Source organism: Buteo buteo, chromosome 14, assembly GCF_964188355.1.
Source record: "Buteo buteo chromosome 14, bButBut1.hap1.1, whole genome shotgun sequence".
Classification (NCBI taxonomy): domain Eukaryota; kingdom Metazoa; phylum Chordata; class Aves; order Accipitriformes; family Accipitridae; genus Buteo; species Buteo buteo.
This window is the reverse complement of record NC_134184.1, coordinates 33,019,503-33,030,903: the sequence shown is the minus strand read 5'-3', so window position 1 is coordinate 33,030,903 and position 11,401 is coordinate 33,019,503. Positions and strand designations below refer to the sequence as shown.

Genomic DNA, 11,401 nt, shown 5'->3' with positions numbered 1-11,401 from the left:
AGACTGAAACTACAAACAAAACACATCAGAGCCATCATCCAGTTTTGCTTGTACGAAGCCATAGTCTCAGTGCTTAAGAAACAAACAGGGTAAACAAAGAAACGACAAGGCAATAAAGCACAACCTGGCTTAGTGCATTTACTCACAGGAACGGGGTTTTGTTTTGTTTGGGGTTTGCTAATGTTTTTCAAACTGAAACCGTATTTCCTGTAAAGATCGCAGCTAATTCTGTCGCGTAAGCAACCGTGGAACTTTGTTGTTTTCCTAACAGCACACTGAGATGCACCGAGAGTTACAGACCCCAAGGTGAGACATTCTCTAACTAGCATAAAAATGTGGGGCAGCGCTGCAGTTTTCTGCCTGGATATTCATAACAGTAGGCGTGCCCACATAATTCTCTGGTTTTCCCCTGCTGTGTATTGTCTCTGAGCCACACTTTGAGGAAAGTAACCAGGCAGACTTTTACAGGCCATGAGGGAAAGGGAGAAGCTTAAGGGGTAGCAGGATTGAAGTAGGAAGAGGGGACATTATCTCAGCCTGTATGCAGGACTTGCACAGGCCTAACATCTGTTCTGTTCACAACGAGTGTGATTATCTAACATCATTATAGCAGTGTAGGCTGTACAGTTTTGGTTGCTAATTGCATGTTGTAGGTGATGATCACAAAACTATTTCCATATAGCTCACAATTATATACTTACAGACATCACAGTACGTAACTGTAGTTCAGGCTGCCATTCATTTTCCATTATAGGAAATAACGTTCTGCCACTCACGCTATTGCCAAGCTGTTCCTTTCTGGGCCAGAAGTCTCCATTTCAAGCATCAGAATCAGTATGAATTGTTTAGGAACACTTCAGTCAAAAACTCCTAGCCATTTCCAAGAACAAAATCAGTTAAACTGACTCAGGCTGCTGGTTTTAAATAAATTCTTTCAACACTTCTAATAAGAACAAGCATTTTCAGATTTCATGCAAAGATATGACATTTAGCTGGATGGTCTCTGAATGGAAGAAAATATCGCTGTGAAAATGTATCTTTTTGCCCTCTGAAAACTCTTATTTCACACGCAATACCTAGTATAAGCAGACAGTGCCGAGTTCAAAAGTTTTAACTTCATGGTGGGAACTACTTTTGTGTGAGCCTAATACTCACACAACATGCTGAGAAAGTGGAAGGCTTCAGTACGAGGCCATTGCCAGAGTGAAGAGATTTAGAAGTATCCAGCTATCATACAGGGTCAAAAAAGACAGAATATTCCCATTCATCCCCTCTCTCTGCTATTGAAACCAGGTAACTTAAGCTCTTGAAAACTTAGATGGGGTTCCCAAAGTAGCTTCTGTGTGTGGCCCCACATACCACATAAAATACATGAATTTATCTAACTTGCACACTGAACTTTGTAAGTGCATAGTCCTTTAATGTACTTCAAAACATAATTATACATGCAATGGCAATTTCCTTATGGCTAACATGGGTTGTCCAGATGCGCAACTCCCAGTGATTCGCTTGGGCTTCACAGCTCCAACGCACATACCAGAGGAACCGAAAGCACATTTTAAATTTCACTCCCCCTACTGCAACGGCCACTTGCGTACCCTTTCCTACTGGTATGGTTTACCCCATCAGCGGCAGCCAGGAATTTCACGGGTTTATTTAATGCTACTTGGCGTGGCACAACACCGCTGTTTATGTTTCTACAGAAGCGCCCGTCCCTTTGACAGCCCTCCCCAGCAGAGGAGGCAGACCCAGGCCCTGCAGCACCGCTCCCCGTTCCCAAAACGTGACACCCCGCTTCCAGGCTGACAGGAGCATCTGTCCCAAGCAGGTTCCCTGGGCAACTCTCCTTCTTTCCTCTGCCACCGCCATCACCGGGCACGGCACTCCCCGGCGCAGCGGAGGCCAGCTGCAGCGCTCACCACAGCGCCCGGCTGGCTGGCGGCTAAAAGCAGCCCCCTTTCCTTGCTGGCTAACGCAGAAGGGCAGAAAATGGAAGGGATGAGGAAAAAAACAAGCCGCCACCCGCTGCGGGGGAAGAAGGGGGCACAACTCCTCCTCAGAGACACACGCCGCCCTCCCTCGCACCCCGCTCCAGCCGCCAGCCCGTCATGGCGGCGGCGGGCGAGGCAGGGCGGGGCCGCCCCTCGGCCCTTACCTAACGGCGGGCGGGCCGGGCCGGGCCGGGCCGGGCGCCTTATGTAAGGGCTGAGGCGGCGCCAGCAGCGCTGTGGCGGCCCCGGCGCCACCACCATGTCCTGGTACCGCAACGCCGTGTGGTTCGTGAAGGGGCTGCGGGAGTACACCAGGTACGGGCGGGGAGCGGCTGCCCGCCCCCGGGGAGCGCGGCGGGGCGGGCGCCGCGGGCAGGCTGGGGGCGTTTCTGTGCGTCCGCGGGCGTTCAACCAGTTGGAGGTGTTGGGTTCCTTTCTTTTTTTTTTTTTTAATACATATTTTTTAATGGCAGCCTCCCCGCCCCCGCCAGAGCGGACAGATTTCGCCGCCGCCTCTGTGAGAGCCGGGCCGGCGGCGCTGCCTGGGCCCGCCCCGGGTCCTCTCAGGCCCCGCCTGAGGCGGCAGGCGGGCCGCCTCCCGAGCGCCGGGGCTCGGGCTGCGTGGGCTGTGGCCCTGGGTTGGGGCCGCGTCCCTCGTGGCAGTGCCACGGGCACTGTCCGTGACCTGTCCCACGAGTACGGAGAGTAATGGGGGCTGGGGGGGGGGGGGTGGCGTTTAGCGTGTGCCGGGGTGTGAGGGGAGGGTGCCCTCCCGTATGTATTTTGGAAGTGCCCCCTTCTAGTTTCTCACAGGTGTCTCCGATTTATTTAGGAGCGGCTACGAGTCTGCTTCCAGGCACTTCAATCCAGCCGATGTGGAGGTGAACGTGGCTGGAAGATCCTTTCTGGTCACCGGTGCAAACAGTGGCATCGGCAAGGCCACGGCCAAAGAGATAGCGAGGAGAGGTGAGGTGGGCTGGAATGAGGAGCTCTGAGGGGTCGTGACAGAGAAGGTTTGGCCTTCCAGCACAAACACAAAGACACAGCTGCCTGGGATGAGGGGTCAGGCATGTTGTTTTACAGAGCTGTTACTGTGGGTTAGAGGTTTAAGCATGATCAGTGCCATGAAAACTGGAATAATGAAACAGAATTAGTGGAGAGGATCTGCAGAGTGTTTCTCAAGTGCATCTTTACCAAAACTCTGTGTTATAGTGGTGTCTAAGGATGTTGGTGATGGATCAAGGTCTGTTTAAGGCTGATTCAGTAAATTAGCAGCCTGGCTGAATTTGAACTGTTTTGGAGAACCTACAGATGTATCATACGATGAAAGAAAACAATTGGCTTTGCCAAGTTGAGATGGGAGAGTGTGAAAGAAGCAATGTAGTTGTGCTTGATCTTAATAACCTGGAGTTTGTGCCCTTTAACTGATTACATGCAACTTTTTTTTCTGTTGCTTTCTGTAAGCAAGGAGGTGGTATGAACTGGAACTAGCTGCTGTTGAAGGATAAACCTAATCCCTTTCAGAGTTGACAAAATAATTCCTGTTGTGCAAGAGTGATAGGAGTTTTGGCATGTAGAATGAAAGGGAGGAGCTTACAGCTCTTTGCTCTCTCTTTGCCTGCTTAGGTTTCGTAACTGTCTTATGAAGGAAGGTGGTAACTCGATTTAAATTAAACTAATTCAAAATTATTAGTATCGAAGAGCCTTTGGGTTACAGACCCCCATCACTGCCAGTATGTGACTGATTTCAGGTTCCCACTACTGCCATTATAATAGCCTTACGTAAGCATTGCTTTGTCTGGTGACTGTTTTGCTCATAGATATTCCTGCCAGGTTTTGCAAGCTGTCAAGCTGACTGGATTTGCATAGGATTTGGTCACCATATCTAGTATTTGGAGCCCAAAGAACAACCTTGGGCTCAGACTGTTTGCGTGATACCTTGCGTGGGCGTTGCTGTGCATATGAAGTTAAAATGACTTAACAGTGTCTTCCTGATCCTAACCTTGCCTGTGTTGCTCTGAAACTCAATGTCAGCTCTTGGGGCTCTGGCTTCTAGCTGAATCTCTTCAAGTACATCATGACAAGAAAAGAAGGATTTCAGACTCGGGAAAAGAGTAACCAGGCTACGTTGGCTTTACCTTCAAGCACTTCAGATCTTTGTAAATAATGACGGTCTTGATGATAATTTCTTTACTCGAGTTCAGCTTTTCTCTGAATCAGTGTCTCATGAGTATTGCAGATTTGGGCTTTCCTGCATGTCTTGTGAACTGCAGTTCCAGTTTGACACAGTCTTCTCCCAACCACTCTGTGAAGCCTGCAGTCACTGTGAGAATGGCCAAAGAAGTGAGCACTGGACACTGCCCCTTCTGATAGCCTTTTCTCTCACTCATGAAATCTGTTCTCCCTCGGGCAAAGACTGTCTTTCATTCTGATCTGTATCTATTCAGTGCCTGTCTGTGCATGGTCCCTTCCATGTATGGTATATGTGTAACAAATTGAAGATGAAACTGTATTAAACATTGATTAGTGTTGTTTGTATGATTATCCAAAATTTGGGAGTTTCCCACTGCTGCCTGCAGTTGTACACTTGGTAAAAGTAACCAAGCCAACTCTGGCAGTGCAGTGGAGGAATCGGACCATGTTAGAAAATTTCAGAAGAACCTTGAGGCTTGTTCCTGCTGGGATGCTCCTGTGGTATTTCAGTGACCATCTGACCAGTATGGCCACTACTACTAGCAGGCTATAGATTTCCCACAAGCTGGAATGCAATCACAAAAGGTTTTTTGTTTCATTTGGATTTTATCAAAAAACTAACCCCGAACAAGAACGGCAAATTGCACATCACTTCCTGGCCCTCCCTCTTTGCTGATGCCTCCCCCAAACAGTTAGTAATTATCAAAAGTGTTTCTTGTCGAAATCCACCAGGTGGCACGGTTCATCTGGTTTGCCGCAATAAGGAACGGGCTGAGGTCGCCAAAGGAGAAATAGTGACAGAAACGGGCAATCAGGTGAGCTGTTTTTCAGTCTGTTTTTAATAGTATTTTCATACAGACATGGAAACATCTAGTAGTTTATCATTCATATGGTTTGAAGTGATGTAATTTCACTAGGTGATATTTTCTATGTTTATTAACATCACCAGCAGCATGCTGTTTTACTTAAATATTTGTTGTTGATATGTTTTGTGATGGCCTACTTACTATTCCTAACTCTGTGGCTGAGGCTTTTAAAAGTTAATGCACTGCAATACTCTTGCAACAATGTTTATGAGTTTACATCATTTATGGCATTTATGTGTCTGAATAACATGTTCTGGATTTGCTAAGGTTGGCGGCTCTGTGAAGTCCTGTGTGTGGTCCTAGTTCCATGCTCTACATACTTTTCCATCCCCTTTTCTTACAATATCTCTTTCTTACCTCCTCCCTTCTGTTGCATACTCTTTTTGCTTCTCTACATATAGCTCCTATATAGCACTCTACAATATACCTCTGTAGCTCTCACTGTTGCTTTTGCTAATTATTCAGGAGGGTGTGCTTATTGAAAAGTGCAGTCATTGGCTTTCTATCTTGGTGTACTAGTTTTGGCTGGGATAGAGTTAATTTTCTTTATAGCAGCTCCTATGGTGCTATGTCTTGGATTTGTGACCAAAACAGCGTTGACAACCCATGTTTTAGTTATTGCTAAACAGTGCTTGCACAGCAGCAAGGCCTCTTCTGGTTCTCACGCTGCCCTACCAGCAAGCAGGCTGGAGGTGCACAAGAACAAGAACTTGGGAGGGGACACCCTGGGACAGCTGAACCTCTGCTGACCAAAGGGATATTCCATACCATATGATGTTGTGCTCGGCAATAAAAGCTGGGGGAAGGGGGGACATTTGCAGTTATGGTGTTTGGTTTTCCAAATCACTGTTGCATGTGATGAAGCCCTGCTTTCCTGCTGATTGCTAAACACCTGCCTGACAATCAGAAGTAGTGTATGAATTCCGTATTTTGCTTTGTTTGCACATGCAGCTCTGCTTCACTTATTAAACTGCCTTTATCTCAACCTACAAGTTTTGTCTGTTTCACCCTTCTGATTCTCTCCCCCGTCCCACTGGGAGGGGAGTGAACAAGTGTTTGTATGGGGCTTAACTGCTTACTGCGGTTAACGCACAACACTTGGATGGAGAGCTGTCTTCATTTTAAGTAGTAACTTGGCTCTTGAATGCAGTATTTTGATTCTAGTAATAGTATTTAATGTGGATCAAAAATTCTGAAGACTTTTTATGGTTAGAGTTACCACATTGACTAGATTTCTGCTCTTTGTGTCACACTAGGGAGCTGAAACCAACCAGCATTACACTTCAGTTCTTTAATGGAGGTGAATTGGATCAGTCCTTCTGTAGAAACAAATACTTTCTAGCTGTCTTTAACTGTGTAATCCCATGACTATAGTAAGACTGGTGATTATCTGTGTTACCTCCTTTTCTAACTGCAGCCAGACAGCCTGGGAAGAGGGGTGAGTTTGATGACCTCTGAAGGTTCCTTCATGTTCTGTTTTCTGTCATTTGGTGAAACAAAACTTGAGGCAAATAATGTTCTTCCTCTAAAAGTAACACAATTACTGCATTCCCACTTCTTGGTAGGCTGCAAACCTGTAGTTTCTCTAGTCATGAAAGAGCATGAGGGCACTGCAGAGCTTGTTCGTGACCCTGGGATCAGGGCTCTTGTATAGAAAGCAGCATTCAGTGAAGTGTTAGATGAGCTGTACAAGAGGCCCTGTGGGACATGTGACTGCACTGGGAAGAGTCATTTTAATAAGGAGTCCACAAGAACATCCTTCTTTATAAGTACTCATTCAGAAGCAATCCAGGAAGGTAATAAAATGCTTTGTCTGCAACTTGACAAGCTGTATCCAGACTTAACTTGCTCTTCCTGATCATCTGGATGGAGATCCTCATGTAGTGTATGCGAAAGATTTTTTTCCATTTTCCACAGCAACATGTGCCGGAGTTCAGTGCTGAAATGGAGTTATTGTTTGGCAGACACCTGCACCTAGAACTGGGAATTGGGAAGTTCTCCTAATCTATTAAAGTAGATCTAGTCACGGAGATTAGGTCTCACTTTAATGTCTTTGCTACCATTGAGGACTTTTTTTAGGGGACAGGCCTGTGGGTCCTTTTTCTGAGCCAATGTGACAGTCTTCAGCAGATAAGTGTTGATTTAGATATTCTTCAGGCTCTGAAATCACTTGTAATATTGAACATCTGCCCAAAAAACTTCAGCTCTTCTGTACCAGCAAATAATGGTAGTAGCTTTAAAAGTAGAAAGCTTTTAGAGAGGTATCCATCCAGTTAGAAACAGTAGAGCAGTGTCAAGTTTTTGGTCAGGTATTAACATTATGATAAGAAAATTCTGACTGAACTCAACTAAGGAGCTGAAATCCAATGGCTAGCGAGAAAGTCATGTGTTTTCTATCTTCAGGGAAGGAGAATTATAGGCAGGGAATAATGCCTTATAATTTTCTCAGCTTTTTCACTTATCTCATTTGCTTGTAATGTAAGTATTTAAAGAAACAACTTGGAAAGAGAGGAGCCCCTTTGATTATTTGTTTTTTTGCATGAGAACACATCCTCTGCATAATTACCTAAAACTGCCTTTTCATGAGATACGTTATAAGACTATCTGTGGTGCGTCTTTGAGACTAAGTGCTATCTAGGAGAAGACTAGGAGTTGACATGCCTTTTGTATCCTGATAAATGCCACTGTGCTTGTACTAGGTAGGACACAAATCTGCAAAAAGCAAAAGAATTGCTTGTCCAAACAGTAAAAGGTTTTTGATGTTTTGGAGAGAGGAAATATTTCTAGCTTTAGTGATTTAGAAAATTATAACTTTGCTCTGTGTCAGGCTTTTCCTTTTTTTATTCTATTGCATCCACATTCCTGGCCATAGTATTTCAAAACATTGCAAGACTGTTGTGACATGGGGTGGCTAACAAGGACTTAGCAGTTAATACAGCAGTTAGTGTGGAAGGGGGTGCAGAAGGCACCCAACACTGAGACAGCCGGAGTGGGCGCAGTGATGCACCTGAAAGCGTGCTCTCCTGTCCTGGTTGGAGCGACTGCGCCTGGCACGTGGGAGGCTGGCCCAGACAGAGCTCCAGAGGAATGATGTGGCAGATGTCAGGCTGCAGGGAGTGACTGGTACTTTCCCTGAGCCTGGGGCAGAGCGTGATGGTGGCCTCATCTGTTGGGTTCTGTTGTGGTCAAGGTGCTGGGCTGCCAGGTGAAGCAACAGCAAGAGATAAGCAGGCTGCATAACTGCAGGGAACAGAAAGAGGAGACTGACAGGGTCTTTGCAGAGAGTAGAAGAGCACAAACCCCACGTTGCTTGGAAGGAGGGACAGCTGGAAGCTATGCTTGAATAAGTGGTGGATAGAGACTTCTAAGATGGGAAGGAATGGAAGCTTGTGACTACTGGCAACAGAAGGCAGGCTTGTTCTCTGCCTGCAGATGTGCATTTATAAGATAGGTGTAGTGCCATGGTAACAGATGAGGAAGAACAAGCTCTGTCAGGGGAGGTGTTAGAGACAGGTGAGCCTGAACTGTTGTCGGCACTGGGAGGGAGTGGTGGCTGATAATGGTTGGAGGCTCCCTCCTGTGGGGGATGGAGACACCCACCTGCAGTTTTGGCTTGATGTCTTGAGAGGTTTGTCACTTGCTGGGGACTCAGATCTAGGGTATTGTGGAGTGTCTGCTGAGGCTTGTCTGAACCTTGGACTAGTACCTCTTGTTGCCCAACCACATGGGCACCCATGACATGGTGAGGGGTGACCTTGAGTTCATCAAGAGTGCTTACAGAGGGTGAAGGACATGGGGACCCAAGTAGTGGTCTCCTAAATCCTTCCAGTGAAAGGGAAAGGCTTGGGTAGGGGCATAGGCACCCTGCAGGTCAACACCGGAATGTGCAGCTGGTGTCACTTTGGGCTTTGTCGCTTTGTCTTTGGCCTTTATGACCTCTTTGACCTTCTCTGAGAAATGAGCATTGCTAAGCAGGAATGACAAAGTGGAGCAAGAGTATCTTTGTCAGCAGGCTTTCTAAGCTAGTGAGGAGGACTTTAAACTGGTTTCATTGGGGGATAGTGACCAAACCCAGAAGACTAGTGGCGTCATGGGGACAGTGAGTATGTGTCATGGGGACAGCAAAATGGAGGAGGCTCTCAGAGTTTTCATGTGAAAGAAACGTAACTGGGAGCCCATCTCAGATGCCTGTACATGAACACAGATAGCATAAGAAACACAGGAATCTATGCATGGTTGCAGAGCTGTGATCTCACTGGGATTAGAGAGACATGTTTGGCATGACTAGAGTGCTGGAATGGATGTATACAAGCCCTTTTGGAAAGGCAAGCTGGGAAGACAAGGAGGAGGAGTTGTGCTCTATGCAAAGGAGTGGCTTGAATGCATGGAGCTTTGCTCTGAAATGGGTAATGAGCCAGTTGAGAGCTTATGGGCAAAGCACGGAGGTCAGATCACACGTGGATGGCATCATGGTGGGTGTCTGCTACAGACTGCCTGATAAAGTAGAGTAAGTAGATGGAGCCTTTATTTTAGAGGGCTAGGGAAGCCCCATGATCACAGGTCCTGGTACTCATGGAGCACTTGAGCAATCCTGATACCTGCTGTCAACACAGCAGGGCATAAACAATCTAGGGGATTTCTGGAGAGCATCGAGGACAATTTTTTGCTACGAGCGTTGGACAAGCCAGCTAGGGGTGATCTCTGCTGGACCTGCTATAAATAGCAGCCTTGAATAGCTGCCTTGGTGGAATTGGCCATGAGATTGTGGAATTTAAGATTGAGGCAGGCAAGAAGGATGAGTAGTAGAATTACAGTCTTTGGTTTTAGGAAAGCAGATTTTGTCTCTTTTATGGACCTGGTTGGCAGGATCCCACGGGAGACGGCCATGGAGAGCAAAAAGCCTTGAGAAAGCTAGTTGATCTTCAAGGGAAACCTCCTCAAAGCAGGAGGTGCTTCCTGTTAACTGGAAAAAGGCAAACTATTCATCTTCAAGAAAGGCAAGCAGGATCTGGGGAACTACAGGCTGGTCAGCCTTACCTTGCTCCCCAGGAAAACTATGGAGCAAATCTTCATGGAAGCCATGAAAGACAGGAAGGTGATTGAGAAAAAACAGCGTGGGTTTATCAAAGGCAAACCTGGCCTGACCGTCCCAGTTGCTGCCTTTGGTGAGATGACTCTGCCTATGGACAAGAGGAGAGCAGTGCTTGCACTTAACTTTGAGAAGGCTTTTTATGTGGTCTGCCATGGTATCCTTGTAGCCAGTTTAGAGAGATGTGGTTTGAACTGGTGGATGACAAGCTGGGTGGAAAACTGTCTGGAACATTTGGCTCAAAGTAGCAATCAACAGTACAAAGCTGATCTGTTAACAATTTTTAAGTGGCATCCCCCATGAGTCAATACGGGGGCAAAAACTGTTTAATGTCTCTCTTAACAACTTGGAGGATGGAGCGAAGTGCGATAGTTGTCAGATTGCAGATGATCTCAAATGGGGAGAGGGGGTGGGCAGGGAGCTGGAGAGCAGAGCCACTCTTCAGAGAGATTTAACAGGTGAGAAAATGGGCTGACATGAATCTCATTAAGTTCACCACGCGCAGATTGTGAATCCTGCCCTGGGATGGAATAAGCCCATGGAGCAGTACATACTGGGACTAGCTGGCTGGAAAGCAGCGTTGCAGAAAAGGACCTGGGGTGACAAGTTGTCCCTGAGTGAGCAGTGTGCCCTGGGGCAAGGAAGGCCAGCCATACCCCAGGCTGTGTGAACACTAGTCAGCAGGCTGAGGGAAGTGCATCTTCCTCTCTATTAAGCCTTTGTGAGACCACAGCAGGAGTCCTGTGCCCAGCTTTGGGCTCCCCAGGACAAAGAAGTCACCAATGTCCTGGGGCGAGTCCAGTGGAGGGCTGCCAAGGTGATTAGGGAGATGGGATGTGTGATGTGCAAGGAGAGGCCGAGACGGCTGTTTTTGCTGTGTTGAGAAGGCTGAGATGGGTGCTACTGTAGTCTACAGCCACATGATGGGAGGATGTAGGGAAGGCAGTGCCATGCTTCTCTTGGAGGTCTTCAGTGAAAGGACAAGAGGCAGCAGACAGACTAACAGGGAAAGATTCTGGCTAGATAGTAGGAAATTTTTTTTTCACCATGAGGGTGGTCAAACACTGGAGCAGGGTGCTCAGAGAGGCTGGTGAATCTCCATCTTTGGAAATGAAACTTCCCTGGAGAACCTGATCTCAGCTACCTGCCTTGAGATGGCGGTGGAACCAAGCGGCCTGCAGAGGTCCCTTCCAACCTAAATTATTCTCAAATGTTGTGACCTTCAGCATTGCTTTGGAAAGTTCCTTTCAGCTAAAGAGGAA

The 11,401-nt window shown here is 46.9% G+C and overlaps 1 protein-coding gene across 4 annotated transcripts in view; it reads left to right on the top strand.

Annotated features, from left to right (window-relative positions):
* The first annotated feature begins 2,149 nt into the window (after positions 1-2,149).
* DHRS12 (dehydrogenase/reductase 12) overlaps positions 2,150-11,401 on the top strand; it is a 29,090-nt gene continuing 19,838 nt past the window's right edge. The window contains exons 1-3 of one of the 4 annotated variants that reach the window (XM_075046287.1): positions 2,150-2,306; positions 2,824-2,957; positions 4,917-4,999. In XM_075046287.1, the coding sequence (XP_074902388.1) occupies positions 2,251-2,306; positions 2,824-2,957; positions 4,917-4,999 (273 nt within the window). In that variant the 5' untranslated portion in view covers positions 2,150-2,250. Of the gene's footprint in view, positions 2,307-2,326; positions 2,688-2,823; positions 2,958-4,916; positions 5,000-11,401 lie in introns of those variants that run through there. The other 3 variants (XM_075046286.1, XM_075046285.1, XM_075046288.1) reach the window with 3 other exon arrangements.